The sequence below is a fragment of the Danaus plexippus genome, chromosome 8, assembly GCF_018135715.1.
Source record: "Danaus plexippus chromosome 8, MEX_DaPlex, whole genome shotgun sequence".
Classification (NCBI taxonomy): domain Eukaryota; kingdom Metazoa; phylum Arthropoda; class Insecta; order Lepidoptera; family Nymphalidae; genus Danaus; species Danaus plexippus.
Genome location: NC_083542.1, coordinates 8,406,158 through 8,425,441, shown reverse-complemented (window position 1 = coordinate 8,425,441; position 19,284 = coordinate 8,406,158). Strand labels below are relative to the sequence as shown.

The window sequence follows — 19,284 nt, the reverse complement described above, 5'->3', positions numbered from 1 at the left end:
TTGTAGTTAGTCTTTTGAAAACCGAATTCACAAAAGCTTAGTTTGAGAATTCAATAACATTAGTTTTCGCACGCTTGTAGTCCGTCTAAAGTAGCGGACAAAACAAAACAAAGATTGATGTAAAATGGAGATTAATTTAACAAAATTATTATCATTTAAAGTATTTCACGGTATAAATGAAACTAGTGTTATTCGGATTTACTACGCGGATTTTATTATTTAAAAACTACATAATCCCGACGTTTCGGTTACTTTGCAGCAACCGTGATCACACGGGCAGACGAGATGTCACACCTAAATAAAATCCGCGTAGTAAATCCGAATAACACTAGTTTCATTTAAATGAATACTCGCGAAAATCTTAGATCTCATTATTTCACGGTATCACAGAGTGATTGGATGATACATCATACAGCGGTCAGCATCTATGCAGTGTAACGATGATGACGGAGCGCCGTTTGGTATTACCAATATATCGTTTTGCAATATACAAATATTCGAAGACATGGGAGTTCAGTTCTTTTGTAAAAGGGATATGTCCTTTGATAAGGCACTACAATTTGGAGTTTCGTAAATAATGACGTGTTGTTAGATAATAATTTATTAAAGTTATTATGTCTCGAAAATTATTATTAAATCTTAAACGTTCTATAACAATAAATAATACAACAATTTTTATTCGAACTTTGTTCAATAGATGTCGCTAGTAATGAAGTCCGTAGTTGATCATTTTCATTTCCGCTAGATGGCTGTAGATGGATCGCATCGTGACATCGCACGAAAGTTCGGTGTTCATGATATTTTCATATGACAACACTACTTATATTTAATTTTTCTTTTCGACTCAAGGGACTTTATAATTAAACTCGGGAAGAAACGAATTAATTTGCATTTTTTTTTTGAAAACAAACAAGCAGCGCCATCTATCGTCTGTGTCAGCTGATTTCATATAAAAGTTGTGTTTTGGCGGGAACGATACGGAATAGCATACATTTTATTTTGATGTAAGTCTTAGGAATTCCATTACCTAGCTACTATTAATTATTGAAAACTATTACTCTATCGTGAAAAAATATTCTTAAAATATTCAGAAATCACGAAGTAACGTGTTGAGTATGTTCCATTAACATTATAACTTGATTTGGCTTACGGAAATTCAGAAATAGATGAATTCCCCGAAAGATTAGTCACGCAATTTTCACTTATAATACAATAGAGACACTTAATGCGAATATGATATAACAATGGGTTATGTTAAAATGTAGGTGAGGTCAGTGACCTGTTGCGACGTAATGTGAGGTAATTATAATTAATGTTTAATGCAATTCCTGATGTCAAAAAGGAAAGATGTAGAATTGCAATCCATTCATATCTATATAAATAAAAAAAAATGCAATGTGTGTTTTAATATTAAAATAGTTGCTTTTTAATAAATACATGTTATTAACTCTACCAAACGGTTCTTCCGTCTGTCTATTTATTCTGCCTCATCTCTGAAACGTCTGACCTATTTCAACGAGGCCTTCACTGGCATAAAGCTGATGTTATAATCAAACTCAGGCTACTAAAATGTTAGAAATATTATTTTGCGCGGACCAAGTGGCGAGGCTTGGCTAGTTTATTAAATACGAGTTTATGAGGGGCGTTGAAGATAACGTCGAAAACAGAAATTAAGGTTTTAATAATATTTGGATCTCACGCGAAACAGACATTAAATGTCTATATTGTATAATAGTTTTAATTTATGCACTTATTAATAACTTGTATTGTCCACTTATTTAAACGGGTACTCACTCGGGACTCTGCCGGAAGTGGTCAACGGCGAACTGCAGAAGTGGATGCCGGCCGTCATGCTGTGGTGTGGTCTGATCCCTTCTCTCATCCCTCATATCTCTCTCCCTTTCTCTATCTCTATCTCTTTCTCTGTCTCTATCTCTATCCCTCTCTCTCTCCCTCGATACCGGCGACGATGTCTGTCCCCTTCTCTCTCGCAAGTCCATTTCGGATTCATCCCTTGATTGTCGTATTTCCCTGGATTCTCTCGATTGCCGGGACTCTCTCGACTCCCGGGATTCTCTCGATTCTCGGGACTCTCTGGATTCCCGGGATTCTCTGGGCTCTCTAGTGTCCCGGACATCTCTTTCTCTCGTTTCTCGTTCCTGCTTCTCCTTTCCGCTCGATACTCCGTTAACAGTCGGCTTCTGTTGGATCTGGAAGAACATTATATAAATTTATAGACCATATAATAAAGTTGTTAGTTTTCTAATAAAATAAGGAACGTCATTGGTTGAGACGTTCCTAGCAGCGGACGCGCTAGAAAGCGTGTTGAACTCAACTGAATTAGCAAGGTATGTGTATTCAGCACATTGTATTATAATAACTGTAATTGGTGAATAAAATATTTTATTATATTTATACATATATAATGTTTGGTGTCATTATTGTCGCGTGTGGATACTTGAGGAAAGTATGGCAATAATGTTACCATGTATATTTTTAGATGTATGAAAAATATATTATCTAAACATTGTCACAACGACTTTTTTTTATATATTATTTAATTAAACACAAACCTTCTTTGAAAAGAAATAAAAGATGTAAGAGTTCTGTGATAATTTTAAGTAATTATAAAAAAACGCGTTCCGCAAAACGCTCTCTTTGCACACGCAGACAATTAACTGCATACATTTTAACGTTACCAACAGATAATTATCAACGATTGAAAAAGTTTTCCTCTTAGTTGAAAATACGAAGTAAATTTTATTCTTAACGTATCTTTGATGTTAGATATGGAATTATTAACCCTAATTTCATTGTTTTATCCGTGGAACGCCAAAACTTGCGTCGAAAACGGTCGTTATAAGTTATATATGAAATAGGAAAGTTTTAGTTGAAAAAAAAAAGAATTACGTCAAGCAATTAAAATTGAAAACATTGAAAGTACTTGATGAAGAACTTATTTTTATTTGAAAGTCAACTTACGATTAAGACGTTTTTTTTCCAATTGTTTAAACTACAATGCCAACCCCTTACCTGTTTTCTTTTCAAAGTCTTCCGACTGAGCGTTCGCATAACGTCGTATAAATTTTCCATTTTAAACTGTAAATTTCTTGCATCGATACACTGTCACAAATGTCTAATGATCCAACAAAAATGTCGTTGATTTGACCTTCAATATTATTGGTAATAATATACAGAAGTGGTCACTCAGTGCTAACTGCTAACACGGCGCTGCAGTCTTCAGTCGCGGGCGCGCACGGTATGCGCTCGCTCGTTGCGCATCACTTGTGGCATTTTATAAATATTTATATCGTGTCCGTTACTAATGAGATATTAAAAAAAAATCATCAGACATTAAATGTTCAGATGCAAGAATAGATCTATACCAATACTAATGGCCAGTCTGCTGATATTTCGAATTTGCGACTAAATCATATTAAGGTTAAATCTAACTAAACTAAACTAAACTAAATCATGGATTTGATTGATATTTTAATGTAATTTTGAATAACGCAACTTTTTTTTGTGTCCGAAGAACCCAAATCCATAAGATGCTAAACTTTAGAATATAATTGGTGAAAAAATAAAATGAATGTAACGTGAAAGGAAATTTTAGAAAGCAGAAAAATAAATAAATTATTATTAATTATAAAGACTATTTTCTAGTCTAACTCAACACTAATACAGTGTATGTAGGCACAATAGACAGGGTCTATTGTGGTGATGATCGTATATGTTTAAGATATACTCTGTACTGGCGCGAATGAATTTGTTACTCCTGAAATGTAGGAAACACGCACCTGGTTATGGGAGCATTAGATTTACAATTTACCGCCATATTGCTTGTGATATTGACACATTGACAACTATAGTTTACACTAATAAAAAAATTGTTTTCCGAATGAAGCTTGAAGTAATTAAAAAATTCGTTTATATTTTACACTACACGGATTCGGTATTACGTTGGTAATATTTCTTGTATTTTTTAAATGCAAAAAAAAATGAGCATCTGTAAAAATAAATATGTAGTAAATGTCATATAAATAAATTCGAGAAATTTAAAGCTTACTTTAAAAAAGAATCTGGCAGTATGCTGAGTGTAAGTATGTCAAGATGGTACTAATAGCGATAAATAAATATTCATGCCGTGGACATCGTGAATTTAAGTTAAAATACCTGTTATTTATTTATTTCCATTCGAATTTGAACTTTAAACTAATGACTATATGTCGATTTTGGTAAAATATATATAATATGGGTGGTCTAAATACTTTCAGCAGGAACTCGCAACGCAGAAAATTGCTTCTGTCATACATTTGAAATACAGACTCGTTCGCTGATAAAAACTTTGTTATATTTTTAACACAACTTTAATGTAGAGCATATTATAACTGACTGATCATATATTATAATTATTTTATAATGTCCGATACAGCACTTTCTAAGCCATTAAAACTTGTCATCGATACTCCCATTAAACGATACTTTCCGCGTCATAATAAATCATTATTAGTATGACAAATGTAAGTTTCAGCTTATGTAGGAAACGAAAAATTAAAATGCAATCGATGCCATTGTCATATACATTTATAATTAATATAATCGATGTCTTAATTCCACGTCAGTTACAGAAGCTACATTACTGTTAACCAAGAATTCGTTTCGCCCCGCCGATAGTAAAACACGCATCCAATTTAGAGAACAAAATAAAAAAAAAAACAAACACAAAAATAAGTTATTAATAGTTAGATTATCACAACGATTGTTTTCTTTGTAATGTCACGGAACATATTATATTTGACCTTGAAGTAACTAACCAGATGCATAGTTTACAAACATGGCGTCCGACTTACACCAATGACTTGTTTTTCCACAGATAACAAACGGTGCTAAACTCGGCCCCGCCCTGAATCAAAACCGTTACAACTGTAGTGTAAATTGTAGCAATATCATTAAAAATAACACACGCCATATGTACCTGTAATCTATCATGGTTATTTAGGAGAATATGTGATTAATAGACTTGTACATTTACTATAACATAACACACTAAGGTTCTCATAAATAACAAATATTAATAAATCCTATCTCAAGAATGCGTTCTTGTTATTTTGTGTCATTATTAAGTTTCAGGATTGTTTTATATTTGTTGGAATAGGAGCACTTTGTCGTTTTTTGAAAGAGTGACGTCAGCATAACTGACGTCACCGATGACTTTATTCTTGAATGTAGTCAGGATCTCAGACTCTTGAAGGTAATCTCGTAGACGATTTGACAAACACCTTACGTCGAAAAGATCCGATCCCTTGTAATCTGTACTCTCGCCTCTATTTACACCAACGCAGGTGGTTACGCGGGTGACACCTGATAATTTCAACTACCCTCAGTTATTGATTATTCAAATAAAAGGAATTGCGCCGATATATTCATATCTTATTATTTTCATAATTATAATTAAGTATATTTTAACAAAAATGTCTGCTACTATTGTAATTTACATTCGAACGTCTTGACAGTTTTCTGTCATTAATATTTTAAAATAAAATTGTTTAGTAAGTATTTCACAGTAAAAAAAAATTTATAATTTTATTATTTCCTCATCGCTGTTATTTCACGGGTAAGTACTTTATATATAATTTTAATATATCACAAAGCCGTATAAAAGTTGAAAATCTAATTTATTTGTGAATACGTTATGTAACGGTTACAGGCAGCTTGATAGATGTTTTTGTGTTAGTAATAAGAAAAATTTCACTTCGTAACGCTTTTAAATTATTGTTATAACATGTATTGTATATGTAACAGCCACAACCTATGAGGTAATAGTTACTAATATCAAATATACAACGATGAGTTTGTGAGTAATGCAAACAATTGGCTTTATTTTTTTTATATCTGGCAACAACGCATAGCTTTTAAACAGCTTAACATTATTCGGCCAACAAATACTTTTTATGATAGAAATGATGGCACAATATTCACGTACAATTTTGTGTTGTTATAAAAAAATAAAAAAAGTTTTGAATAAAACTTTATCTTTTTAATCTAATTGTAAGAAGAATATATAATTTCATATGTATTCAGCTAATAATATATAGTTTTACTGCATCCTTCGAATGATTTATCCATCTGCTGTAAGATGGCGTTGTTATTAAAATGCAATAAGTTGCAGAACCTAATATTGTTTTACAACAAGTAGCTTTGCCTTATCTCATCGTATTATTGTTTTGTTCGGACGCTTCATTGTTGTGAGTGGATTGTGTTCGTTACATTTATATCATCCAGCATGTATTGTTGTTTGTTGTTGGCCTTGCACGCAACCATAGAGTTTAATTTACATTATATAGACTATAGACTATGGATGTTCCGCCATGGCAAATTATCTCACACATTTATTTGACAATGACGCGATGTTTTCATGATGGATATATTTTAATTCTTAACAATGCTAACAGCAAAATTGCAGTAAGCAAAAAAGATGCTAAATTCTTATCACGTTTTCAACATGAAACTAATTTGGACTTTTATATATCTTCTGTACAATCAAAAGTAATTATAACAGAATCTAAATGCACGTTCAGAAAAAGCGCTTAAACACTTCCAGCAACTTTAATTAAATAATCAAATCAGATAAAACAGGTAGGCTAAATATATATTTTTAAATGCTATGGATTCATTCGCACTGGAATCGTGGAATATTTTGCAAATGTCAACGTTTTTTGACAGTTGAATGACAGGCCTGAATTAGCAGTTTTACTTTCTACACAGGGTTGCTTAACGTTATCTTTTAGGGTGTAAACCGTAATTATTGAATACCTATTGAATGCTTAAAGTCATTTAAAAATATAAACATTGTAATCATCACATAACATACATAAAAAAATTAATACGTATTTTATGATCTTGTCTATGTATAATTTGACAACATACTTCAGTAACAATGTGAATTGGAGGCCATGACCTACCACCGTTCATCCTAATGACGATTGTGGACATTATAATTGCTGATATTACAGAGTTAATGTGGTCATGCACAGTTATCATTAATTTTTTCAAATTAAAGTCAAATATTTGCTTGCAGCTAAAAGTTTATAATAGAATTTTGAGTCATGTGCTTTAAATTATCTAAAGATATTTTAGTTCTAATTGCCATTAATGTGTCGGCGTTTTAAAGGTTTTATTACAAATGAAAGTTAGCGGTCACGCTCTCGTTCGGATCAAAACAATTAGTTGAGTCGAAATTGTCAATTACTGCGTGGGCCCTCTACTTGACTCTTTTCGTATGAAGAAAACTGACATTGACAGTAGAAAACGAGGGAAATAATAGCGGTAGTCTGTTATTTACTGTAGAAATTATTTTAAAGGCACATTTTTTTTATTCTATAAAGGCGGGTATACAAAATGTACTATATTCTTCGAGTCGAGCCTAAACTGTCATCATAAATTAATGTTAAATAAATAGACGGCTATGTTCCCGTTTTCACCGATAGTTAAAACATTAACGAAGCTTCGCTACACACGTTATGGAGTGTATCGTTGGATAGTGGCTAGGAACTACGGCTCAGTAACCACCGCGCCGCGTCGGTTAGCCGACAGGTGACGTAACCATCTTTAGTATGGCAAATGACAGGTGTCCATAGAATAGGGACTCGATACATGATATAAAGATAAAAAACATAAACAAAAAAAAAAAAAAAAAATATATATATATATACGATGTTAATAATAAAGAATAGTGTCAAACATTTTCGCTATATATCACTTTTATTGATGTGATCTAAAAAATCCAGAGAACGTTATTAAATGTCGCACAAATAAGTTTTCTTGCCCATGTTTCATTAAGTGTTCTAGTGGTCTAATATCAGAATATCAGTATTACGGACACAAATGACCAGGCCTAGTAAATCGAACTATCATGGCGCTCTTAATCGAGATAACGGTAAGTTTGAAATCGCGAATGATTTTTATCTGCTCGTAAAAACTTGGGACATGCAGAAATGAGGCTGTTATCAATGAAGCGAATGCGATTTATTATTTATAATTCATAAAAGTAAAAGCGGCAGAGTGAGTTATTTTGACTGTAAAAGAGACTGCAATATCTACATTAAGAGCTTTGTATCCTTCACGGTAAGAATATTGTCGAAGTATCATCGGAGTTAGTATTGTACTTGAGTTGTTGAGTTGAGTTGTTGGAGTATCACTTGTAAATACACTCCTTAGAGTATTGTTTTACCGGTGCTATGCAGTTTAAAATATTTACGCATATTTGTATTAATATCTTTTTACTTTTTGTAGAAGAAATAACTAGTTCAATATTCAAGTACGTTTCTGTCTACACAAGAACAAACGTGAAAATAATATCATTATATAAACTATATATAAACAAAAAAGAGTTTCTAATAAATAATAAACACTAAACGAGTGATTTCATGACATTATTATGTCAGACGACAAAACATTATACGAAGATTCCATCAAACATCATAACGAGGAACCATAGAGAAAAAAAGAAATAAAGCAAAATTCACACGGACTATCATCATGTAACATTAGGAAACGGAAACACGGTCCGATTGGCGCGAATGTCGCCGGCGCATCGCGGATCACGCGTCGCGCCGGTTTGATTTGTAATGACAATGTCAAAACAGTTGTTTAATTAAAAATAAATAAATCATGGCCTTATTTACTGTAAATATTCTTCAAGTGATTATATTTTTTTTTAAGTTGGCATTTCTTTTTTAATTTAAAAGTAATTTAGATTTCGTGTACTAAGTATTAGTCGCTTATTTAATCCGACTTTCTCTATACAGTTGAACACATTGTGTGATAGTTTTTTCACCCGCCAGTGTACTATAAAGAAATTATTTCCTGTAACCATTGTTGACAACTACATGCTTACATTACTTGGAATTACTAAAACTTTTATCTATGAGGATAAACACAAATGTTACTTGATTTTTGTTGCTGCGTCTAATGGTACAGAGGACAATATATTGCATTTTTGAGATGTTAAACGTAAAAAAACTATGTTTGTAAGCTTTTCTTGTTAGTTTATTCTCTCAGAGAAACAAAAATTTGTGACAATTATTGTCTTTTTTTACTAAAGGACTCCTTTTAATGAAACTTTACAATAATAATAATAATTTAAGTTGTTTCCCAACCGAATTACGATGAATAAAGTCGTGGTTAAATCAATAGAATATAAAACTAACAATATAAGGTATGTGAAGTTTGTTAGAAAAGTGGAACATACTAATTTCTCGTTCCATTATAGACTTATTTAAAGACTTTGTTAAAAGTCTGAGCTCTGTCGTAAATTGACTTTAATGTTATGTCAATGTGTTAGAGATACGTCGGCTTGTAATCAAAAAGCGGTATACCTTGACCAGTGAAGGGTCATGTGGTCTCGCGATACCATCGTGCGTCAGGTGTTTAAAGTAATGATTAAATAATGGTTGGGGAATGTCATTAAGTGCTAACGGTGTGAGATCGCAGTACAGTGATCTGAGCGGTACTTTCAGATGAATTTTCTCTGAAACCGTTTGATTAATATACTCGAAGAATAATTAATTTGTTTGAACAAAACTATAACTTGTAGGAATGTTAACAGAATAATATCAGTCATATCAGTAATAGCACGCGCATATCTTAGAAATTATTTGTTTATAGTGTTTTCATTACAATTTAACATATTTTTAAATAATAAATTATAAATTTAAAGGCTAAAAACACACAGGATCGATCTGTCCAAACAATGAATTAAGATTTGACCGACGAAAAATTTCTAAACAATAATTTTCTAATTGTTTCAAACATTCGTATCATTGAATGCCACTGTAGATATAAAATAATAAATAGCTGTGTCCAAGTTATTTCCAATACTTTTGATGTTTCTTATTTTATTACAAATTTAATTAATATTCAACCGTCATGCGGTTATGAAAGCCATCAGAAAGTTTAAACAAACATGACAATACGAAATTCACGTACGGAAATGCATTGACGACACAATAATATTACTTTAAAGCCAATTCAAATAACGCAAATGTTCCAATTCGATATGCATAATTGATTAAATATGAAGATTATGGAAATCAGCTGCTGATAAATTATAATTTTTCGGTACATTGACACTGTTTCGATAGACTTACGTCCGTCTTTTCGGTCAAATTCTCGAACCGGGCGAGGATCTCCTTAACGGACACTTTGGGTTCCGTAGTCTCTTCGTGAATCGTCTCCATGTGACCGCTAGACGAGGACGAGAAACTCTGGGGGCACTTTTTACGTCGCGAAGGTTCGGGATCACGAGTGTCGGCCCCAGAATCGGAATCTTCGGGGGCGGAGGCATCATTGCTGGAGGCGCCTTCGGAGGAATTGATAAGCGAGTCTAAGCTGGGGGCTCGTCTGGGAGGATGGAAATCATCCTCGACCTCAAGGCCGTACACACGCTGTAAGTGGCGCCAATTATCTCTCATGGCGGTAGAGAGACGTGGGCGCGGCATGGTGCGCGCGGACGCGCGGGCACTCGGCGACTGAGCGCTCGCTATGGTGTATTGAAAGCTCTGACATGTTGACACTATGTGTTAACGCGTGCTGGTACTGTCACGGAGGTTTGTTTTGAAGTGAATTGTATTGATAAGTGATTTCAAATTGTTCATTAGCGTTAGTAATGAATGATTAGAAAAACGTTTTACGATAGAGATACAACGAGAAATGCTATTTATATGGAGGTTACTTTAACTTAAAATATGAGAATTCAGTTCAGCAATGTTAGCGATATCTCCAGGTGCCAGTGAAAAACAAATGAATTGTAAAGATTTTAACATTTTAAAAACCTCATCTTCGCGTACGTGAACAAAAAAATTTAACAATAATCAAAATCACACTTTCATCTCGCTGCCCGTGATCGCGGTTGCTGCAGAGCAACCGAAACGTGGGTATTATGTAGTTGTAACATTATAAAAACTCGGAGTAACATCCGATAACTTTAGTTTAATCAAAATAATCAAAAAGCTTAAAACAAATAATATCTAACAAACTTGTTGATTGTAAATTAATTCATTAAACTTATATTTAAAAAAAAAATAATAATCAACAAACAAAAACAAAAGTATAGTGAACACGGTATTTCAATATGAATAACTTTTTGTGTTACATTTCTAAACAGATATTACGTTTCTAAACGGACCCAAAATGAGAAACATAAAAAAATTAGGACTCTTTTGAACTATTATGTACAAAACAATTATAATTTATGTATACACTGGTAAAGTATGGGTATTACAAACAACGGGATTGACATCCAGGGTACAATATCAGTATATAGTAGTCATACTATCTACTACTATCTACTACCAGTAGTCTACTAGCAGTAGTAGTCATACTATATACTAATATATGTACCCTAAGTATATAAATGAGCGGATTAACTGGTCTACTTACTTTATATAACTCATTACAGTGAAATTGTGCATATGTAAGCACGGCCCACATCGAAGGGAAAGTGAGAAAATATTTATGATAATTTAAATCAAAATTCTTTACATAATAATGTTAGTAAATCATGAAAATTGACGATGCGATACTAGTTTATGTTTTATTAAATTAATCACGTATTTGTTTTAATAATATCTTTAAAAGTGGTCATTTAAAGGCTGGGTAGTGACCAGGCTAACGGTGAACGAAGTTTGCCGGCTGTGACGCTTTGAAATCAGATAGTGATTGCGTTCCTGATTGATTTGATAACACCACTTGTCCGGACACGGAGCCTTCTACGTTGTTTTGTGGCATGGATACGTTAATTCATGTATATGTTTCGAAAATATACGTAAAGTTAAATTATGTTAAAAAAATGCAATGATATCTCATTATTTACGTAATAAATGCGCGTTAACAAATAGTTGTACTACATATAAATTTGAATATAGGTACGCTGATTGTTTCAATAAACGTAAAAAACTATCAACAAAATCTAATGTTTCGTATAATATTTTATATGTGGTGGATATTTTATAGATTTGGACTTTTTCTCGTATCTACTGTTCATGGCACGGTTGATACTTACTCCAGCGAGGAAACAGCGCCTTAAATAACCGTTTCAATTACGTACTAATTAGACATGTAATTGCACTGCAGTTTATGGTTAGACATCTTACGTGATACCGTAACTACGTAACTATTTTCATGCGGAAGTTAATGCACGGAGATTTAAAAAAATCTCGTCTGCCCGTGATCACGGCTGCTGGTGAGTAACCGAAACTTCGGGATTATGTAGTTTTCAATACAATAAAATTCGCGTAGTATTATCCGAAAAATATTTATATTATCTTTTTTATGAATACTGGCGAAAGTCTTCGATCTCGTTACATGGAGATTATTCATTGCGATTACATAAACAATATTCTAGATCATTTAGCTGTCAAAAGAATTTGCCGGAAAAATATGATTTGTTCGTGGTGAGAAAACCATTGACGAGAACAACCATCGAGAGCGGAATCGATAAACATAAACACGATGTTTAATCGGATACTTAAACTGAAAGAAATATTTAATAAATCTTAGTTACGCAAAATTATACAATTATATACGGATTCAGCAACGACATAATGAGGTTTTGCATCAGTATTGTCGTGTTGAAGTGCAACGAAAATTAAATATGGCGATTTGAAACGTAATTATTAATGTACCGACTTATAAAACCTTATGATATACAAACAAAATTAATAAAAATTAACATAAATGATAAATCTGTAGCATGCTGAATTCATAGACTTGGTCCGAGACACGAGAGTGCAATTGGAAAAGCGACTAGCATGCATGAGTTACGAGTTCAAGTCTCCGCTCGTTTCAATATTTTTAGCCCGCGTTTATTAGCTTAAGTTATACGTATGTATGTAGCGGAATTTTTGAGCTTAATTTTCACCGGTTTCTAGAGTTCTGAAGAATGTTAAACTTTGCATACGTGTCAAGGACCGATGACACTGTAGAATTTGATAATAGATTTCCATTATCCTTATCAGGACCGCAAGGATTAAGGAATTCTTTGATAGATCCTCTGTAGTGGAGCGAGAGAGATAGAGCTAGTGCGCGGTCTGCGCATGTCTGCAGTTAAAAATTAGTTTGAAAAAAATATGCCTTTATAACTAAACCGAACAAAAAAATTGAAAATAATTTTCAATTACAAAGAAATTATATAACAGTCGTATAAGGTCACACGATCATTCATAGTCAATCACATCAAGATAAAATTATAATCAAATTTAAGTTACCAACAGAATAATATAATTCAGAGTAAAAAGCGTGGGCTGCATTGACTACACTTCATATCTCTCCCCTCATAGAGAGTTGCCACTACAATGATCGTAACATTCAGTATCAAGCACCCCGTTTATTAGTTAATTAAAATACAAATAATTTACTAATATGAAAAAATTATGTGAAACCCTGGAATTCATCACGAATTACAAAATTTGATAATTGTTTTAATTCTGAGGTGGCACCGAAAAGTATATTTATAATGTGTCAAAGGAAAGTTCGAGACAGGTCTGTGTGTTTCACTTCGTTAGTTCAACCCTAACTCAGACGAGAATCGTAAAAATCGATATTTTTGTTCGTAATATCGATAAACATTACGATTATCAATTTTTTTATTGCTTTCCTCCAAATACTGATACTTTATTCAGATGTACTTTTAAAACCGTATGACATATATATTGTGAGGTTGTATTACACTTAATGCTTTAATATATTGAATTTCCTTATCGATGAGAAAACATTTATTTATTGAAATTTCCGGTTTAGGAGGAACATACACATTAACGTATCTTTATCCGAGTGCAGAAGTTATGCAGTTGAGTATTTCTAGGACTTTCTCCTAGGTTTATTTCCAATCCAGATAAAATAATGTCTGTCTATCGACTGATTGTTAGGCGAGTTCAATTCAATCAATTCTCGATAGACATTTATTTATTTGCCAGACATATTTTAATGGTAGTTTTTCGTTTTGTTTTCTTTGAAAACAGAATATTATATTTATCTATTGTACTAACCTGTGAGTATTGTAAGGCGAATTCTACGATGAGAGCGTGTGCGTGGTGGGCGAGCGGTGCGTGGAGGGTGAGGGGAGGGTCCCTGGAGGGAGACAGCTGGAGGGTCCCCGCGGAGGGAGCCGCCGCCCTCAGGCCGGACAGGGGCAGCGAGCGACGGACTACCAAACCGCTGGGACCTGGGATAGTAATGACCTGCTTATTTTATTCTGCAATATACGATGCTTTTGTTACGCGGTCGTACGTAGTCACACTCTATACGGAGCGGTTCGTGGTGTCTGGTGACTGGTGAGCCTGATCTGTTCCGTTCATGCTGAAGAACGATGTGTGAGTTAGGAACTTAAAATTCTCTGAAACGATTTATAATTTCCTGCGACGTCGTTCGCCTTGGAAGGTAAATAGTATTTCGTTCATTCTGTTTTCTGTTTGAGGTTTAATAATGTTTAAATAATAAAAAAGAAACAGTAATGGTATGTGTTGTTACATATAAGACGCTTGTTTTCACCTCTCACGCCGACTGTGACGGCGTTGTGGGAGACGGCCAGCACGGCGCTCTCTCCCGGCGGGAGTTTGACTGAGAACAATCTGGCGAAGTAGAAGGGCCATTCGCGCGCCATGTCGACCGCCTGCCGCTTGGTGGCAGCGCGCGCGCCGCCCGCGGTCCGCAGCCACGCGGCGCCCGCACGACGCTCGCTGGCGCTGATGCGGAGACAGGGACTCGAAGACGTTATGTCGTGGACGATCTGCAATTATAATACTTATAAGATTTACAGGAATGTGAATGAGTATAGAGACGGAACGGTGCAAGTCGTAAAGGACTTTATGATAGTGTGTTAAATTTTTCAACCAATCGTCTATTACTATGAAGTCGACGTGATAAATTAAACCGTCTGTCAGTATCGGAAAACGCCAACTTTATTGTGTGGATCGCTGTATGTTTCGGTGCACTCACCTGAGCGTACAGGAGATCCAGTATGGCAGGTTCGTTGTATGTCTCCAGCGGTGTGAAGACTTCCTTCCTCACCCGCAGCTTCCACGGCACTCGACTGTACGTGAGGAACGAGCGGTCTGATGGAAGAAAAGCTGCTGGTGCTGGCGTCTCTATATATATTTAATAGTACGTTAACTTACAGACGCTTCCAGAATATCAACAAGCATCCTTAATGGCAGACGACCTAACAATTATTTAACGGCTGAATTATCTCATGTTTACAGCAAAACAAAAGTGAGAAAAGAAGAACATCAAACCGCGATAGAAAATGAAAGCTTTTCAGAACAAGCGCTGTTTTTGCATTTCGTGGATTTTTTTTATTTTTTATTTTTGTAGTCCAGAGGAATATTAGCAAGTTATAATGTATTATAAATGTCTCACATAACCCACATCTAACAAAAACCACGTTCAGGCCTACATAGCTCGTAGTACTTACAGTATGTGCTGCACCTCGTGTTATGAATGCGTCACAATAACTATATTAATATATTACTAGACACTTACGCTCGTTGAGATCTGTTTTGTCTGTGAGGTGAGTTGAAACAGACTGTCTTCTTTCAGCCTCCATCTTCCTGTTCCTTTCTTTCTGCGCCATGTGTGTCTTGAATGTGGGTCGCTCGTTTTTCTTCAAAGTGTCGTTGTTATCTGGCGGGAATATGATATCTGAGCGAGGGCTGTCTCTCGTCCGTCCCACTAACATGTCTCGCGAGTTCTTTCTGCCGTCGAATCTGTCGAAGTCGTCGTACATTCCAGAACGTTTTCTGTCAAATCTCTCCTCTATTTCCGCGTCTTCTTTTCTCCTCTCCGCTCTTATCGGATGTATCTCATATATCTCTGAAGGGCCGCGTCCTGACACGTTGTCGTGAATGTCTCTTCTGTTCTCCGCCGTGGACTCCGAGTCCCATTCGTCCCTTTCCATGTGACTTTTCTCATCGTTGTAACTGCGGCCGTCGGACTCTTCTCCCCAATCGTCCTTCACTCGTCTCTCCCTCCTGTCCGATGTCAGGAACCGTGACGCCAGGTCGTCACCATGAGATGATTCGTTGTCGTCTTTCCTTCTGGAGCTCCAATTCGCTAAGAAGGCGTGGCGATCATCCGCTTCGATGTTCTGATGGACGCCGAAGGTATCTCTGTCGCGCCTGAGCTGTGCGAATGTTGAAGATGCCTCGGGAACTGGCGGAGGAGGTGCCGGCTTGTCTGGTGGGGAGGGCGGTGACATGGGGGGAGGGGGAGCGGGCCCGGGCGGCGCGGGGGGCAGCGGGGGAGGAGGCGCATCCCACCTCATCGTACCACCCAACTGACGTTCGAGCATAAGTTTCCTTGTATCCTCCAACTTATTAACAGTCCGAGGAGTTTCAGCGGCCGAGGAAGTACTCCTGACGGAGTGATTCGCTGTGACTCGTTCCAGTCTTTGACGCATCTCGGAGCTTAATTTCAATTTGCCCACACTTCCGGGCGATGGTCTCTGAGCTCCTATTTCGAAACTCCGTCGAGCAGTCCTCTGTGATGGTGGTTCCCTGTGTGCTGGTATTTGCCCGTCGACCTCGAATTCTTCCCATTCTATTCCAGTCGTGACCTCAGACCTCGACCGCCCGCGTGGTGGTTCATGATCTATCCCATTAGACTGCGCCTGCGGCGTGACTCTCCTTTGAACCTGTCTCATTTTAAACTTCGTGAAGTCTTGCGGCGTCTCCTGTCCCACTGCGTCCTTCGGCGGCGGCCATCGCCATTTACCAATCCGGACTGTCTTGGCTCGCCCGTAAGGGTCTATGAACGGCCTGGCCTCCGAAGGATCCATATCATGTAACGGCGGGGGCATCGGCGGCGGAGGTGGGGGCGGCGCTCCAGCACTACTTTCATTGGATTCTCTTCTGGACTTCACCGAATTTCTAGGCGGCGAGTGTATCTGTGCGTGCACTACAGTCGACGCCCTCACCGGTGACGTGGGCGCTGATTCTGAGGGTTCGACGACTTGACCTGCTAAAAGTGTCTGTAAAGCTTGATTCTGAGCCAAAAGCTGCTGTTGAATTTGAAGATTCTGTGCCATTGCGTTCTGTAGAAAAGCTCTTTGTAGGTTTTGGTGATACGCGTTGATGTCGACCGTGCCTGGAGGCGGCAGGTGTAAGCCCAGGGCCGCCGCCAGCGCCTCCGGAGTGGCCGGCATCGCGGGCATAGACGGCGGCAGTGTGATAGCACCGAAGCTAAGCGCCGAAGTGTTCGCTCCCGAGCCGCGCGGTGTAGCGCCACCACCTTTAATGGCACCCGAAAGACCCTCACCGTCTGTTAGTCTCTTCAGACTGTCGTTCATGAATATCGGGTCGAACAGATTAGTGATGTAATCGTCTACCGAGTCGACGTTGGATTGTTTCCTGCTCGTCTTCCCATCTTCGTGTCCTCCGCCCTTAATGAGTTTGGTGACGTCATCGCTGCTGTTCAACGTGTCGATTTGTTCCGTGTAGGAGCACGAGAGGACGTCGTCTATGAACGTGCTGTAGTCCTTGCCGCCCTTGATGCTGGCGGCCAGCGATCGAGCGTCAGACAGCTCGTCGATGTTCGGGTCCAGGACGGGAGAAAACAGATCGTCCAGGAACTGATCCACGTCCGACGCCTGACTCGGCACGCGGACGCGACGCACATGAGACGCCAGGCTCGGGGCTTCCGAGGTATCCGACATCGCAGAGGATCTGTGACGATAGTTAGTAATTAGTATGTTTTAAGGCTTGTTTTGCAGTGCAATATGAACATGAGAAAAAGCTTGGAATACAACATTAAAGTTGTCAAAACATTAATTTGTTTAAATCTGTTTTACATACATACAGGCTGGGCATAATGAAATGTTGCCAGATATTCCGGATAATGTATATTGTTAAACTAACCGAACGCCTCCGAATTCGGAGCTCTTCTCGATGTATGCGCGACTTGACTGCGAGCCGGCCGGCGCACGCTTGCCGGCGTACTGGGACTTAATGTACCGCGAGGGCAGAGCTCGTCCCGTGCCGTACTCCGGCTCGATGCCCTTACTGCTGGAGACACTCGGCGCACCTCCCAGCCTCTCCACCGAATGATAGCGATCGTTGAGGCGAGACTGCGACAACCCTAGGTCCGTCAGTTTGGAGGGTTGCGGTTCAGGGTTATCACCCAGCAAGTTGTCTAATGAGCGACTTCTGACTTTATCGGACGTCTGCTCGAAGTACCGCTCGTTGAGGGCCGACTCCCTGGAGAGTATGTCGTGTGATATCTTCCGGGAGTAGTCCGCGGGGTGTCTCAGCGCTCTCTCCCGCGGCTCCTCCTGCTCCATCTTCCAGGTGTACTCGGAGTCGTTCTCGGGTATGGCCTCGTGGAGTATGCGTTGGACGCTCGGGGATCGGGACTTCGGTGGCTCGGGCGGTGGAACCTTTAATATGCAGGTCGCATTTAAAATAACACTAATATTTTCTTTACCAAAAACGCTTGAAATAAAACGGAAATATAAAATAAAAGAAAGAGAGAGAGAAATTCTTTAGGTTGCAAGTTCCAACCTATTCGAGTCGATGAATTTTCTAGTCTTTGATTTTTATTTGATTTAAATTCAACTATAAGCTCCATTTTTTATCCAGTTAATGTTTCATGTAATAATAATAATCTGTATTACCAGCGGGCGTCTGTCTTCCACGGAGGAGGCGCGCGGCGGGGGCGCGGGCGCCGCTCGTGTGGCCCGGAGCGGTTCAGAGCGCGCTGCCAGCGCCGGCCACGTCTCTATCTCTCCTATAGCATCCAACGCGTACTCGCATCCCGCCCACTCTGTACACATAACGACCACGCTGTACTTCTTTAAACTCACTTAGTTTCTCAATATAAACAGATTGCATCGACCTCGCACCGATCACAGTTTCAGTTGCATATGGTCAGTGCGAGTATTGATCAATATACACAGTTCGGTACCGGTGAGCTGTCCGTTGTGTTCCATAGTGAGCGACCAGCCGCTGGCGTTCCTCGCAATGCCGGCGGCGGAGAGCGCGCTGGCCGCAGCTCGCTCGCACGTCGTCCACGACTCCACGCACACGGTCTGCACCGTGTCTGAAAACATGTTTCGTGTCTTTGTATTGTTGAGGAGCACTTTTATTACTTTTTAGCAGGTTATTATGAATTTAATGTTCTTTTGAAAGAAATACTTAAGTTAAACTTCGACTGAGCCCGATTTATTAATTACTTGAATTACTTGAATTCACTGAATTTGTTTATTTTACAGTATTTTTTTTTTTAAGAAAA

General features: G+C 37.6%; 1 protein-coding gene across 1 annotated transcript in view; it reads right to left on the bottom strand.

The window, feature by feature from the left end:
• Positions 1 to 19,284, bottom strand: part of LOC116775343 (unconventional myosin-XV) — a 56,910-nt gene that overhangs the window by 9,676 nt on the left and 27,950 nt on the right. Inside the window, exons 16-23 of the mRNA XM_032668236.2 lie at positions 18,958 to 19,092; positions 18,668 to 18,816; positions 17,913 to 18,430; positions 15,541 to 17,720; positions 14,998 to 15,146; positions 14,551 to 14,788; positions 14,049 to 14,224; positions 1,795 to 2,210 (exon numbers count right to left, since the gene is read on the bottom strand). Coding sequence (XP_032524127.2) covers positions 1,795 to 2,210; positions 14,049 to 14,224; positions 14,551 to 14,788; positions 14,998 to 15,146; positions 15,541 to 17,720; positions 17,913 to 18,430; positions 18,668 to 18,816; positions 18,958 to 19,092 — 3,961 coding nt within the window. The remainder of the gene's footprint in view (positions 1 to 1,794; positions 2,211 to 14,048; positions 14,225 to 14,550; positions 14,789 to 14,997; positions 15,147 to 15,540; positions 17,721 to 17,912; positions 18,431 to 18,667; positions 18,817 to 18,957; positions 19,093 to 19,284) is intronic.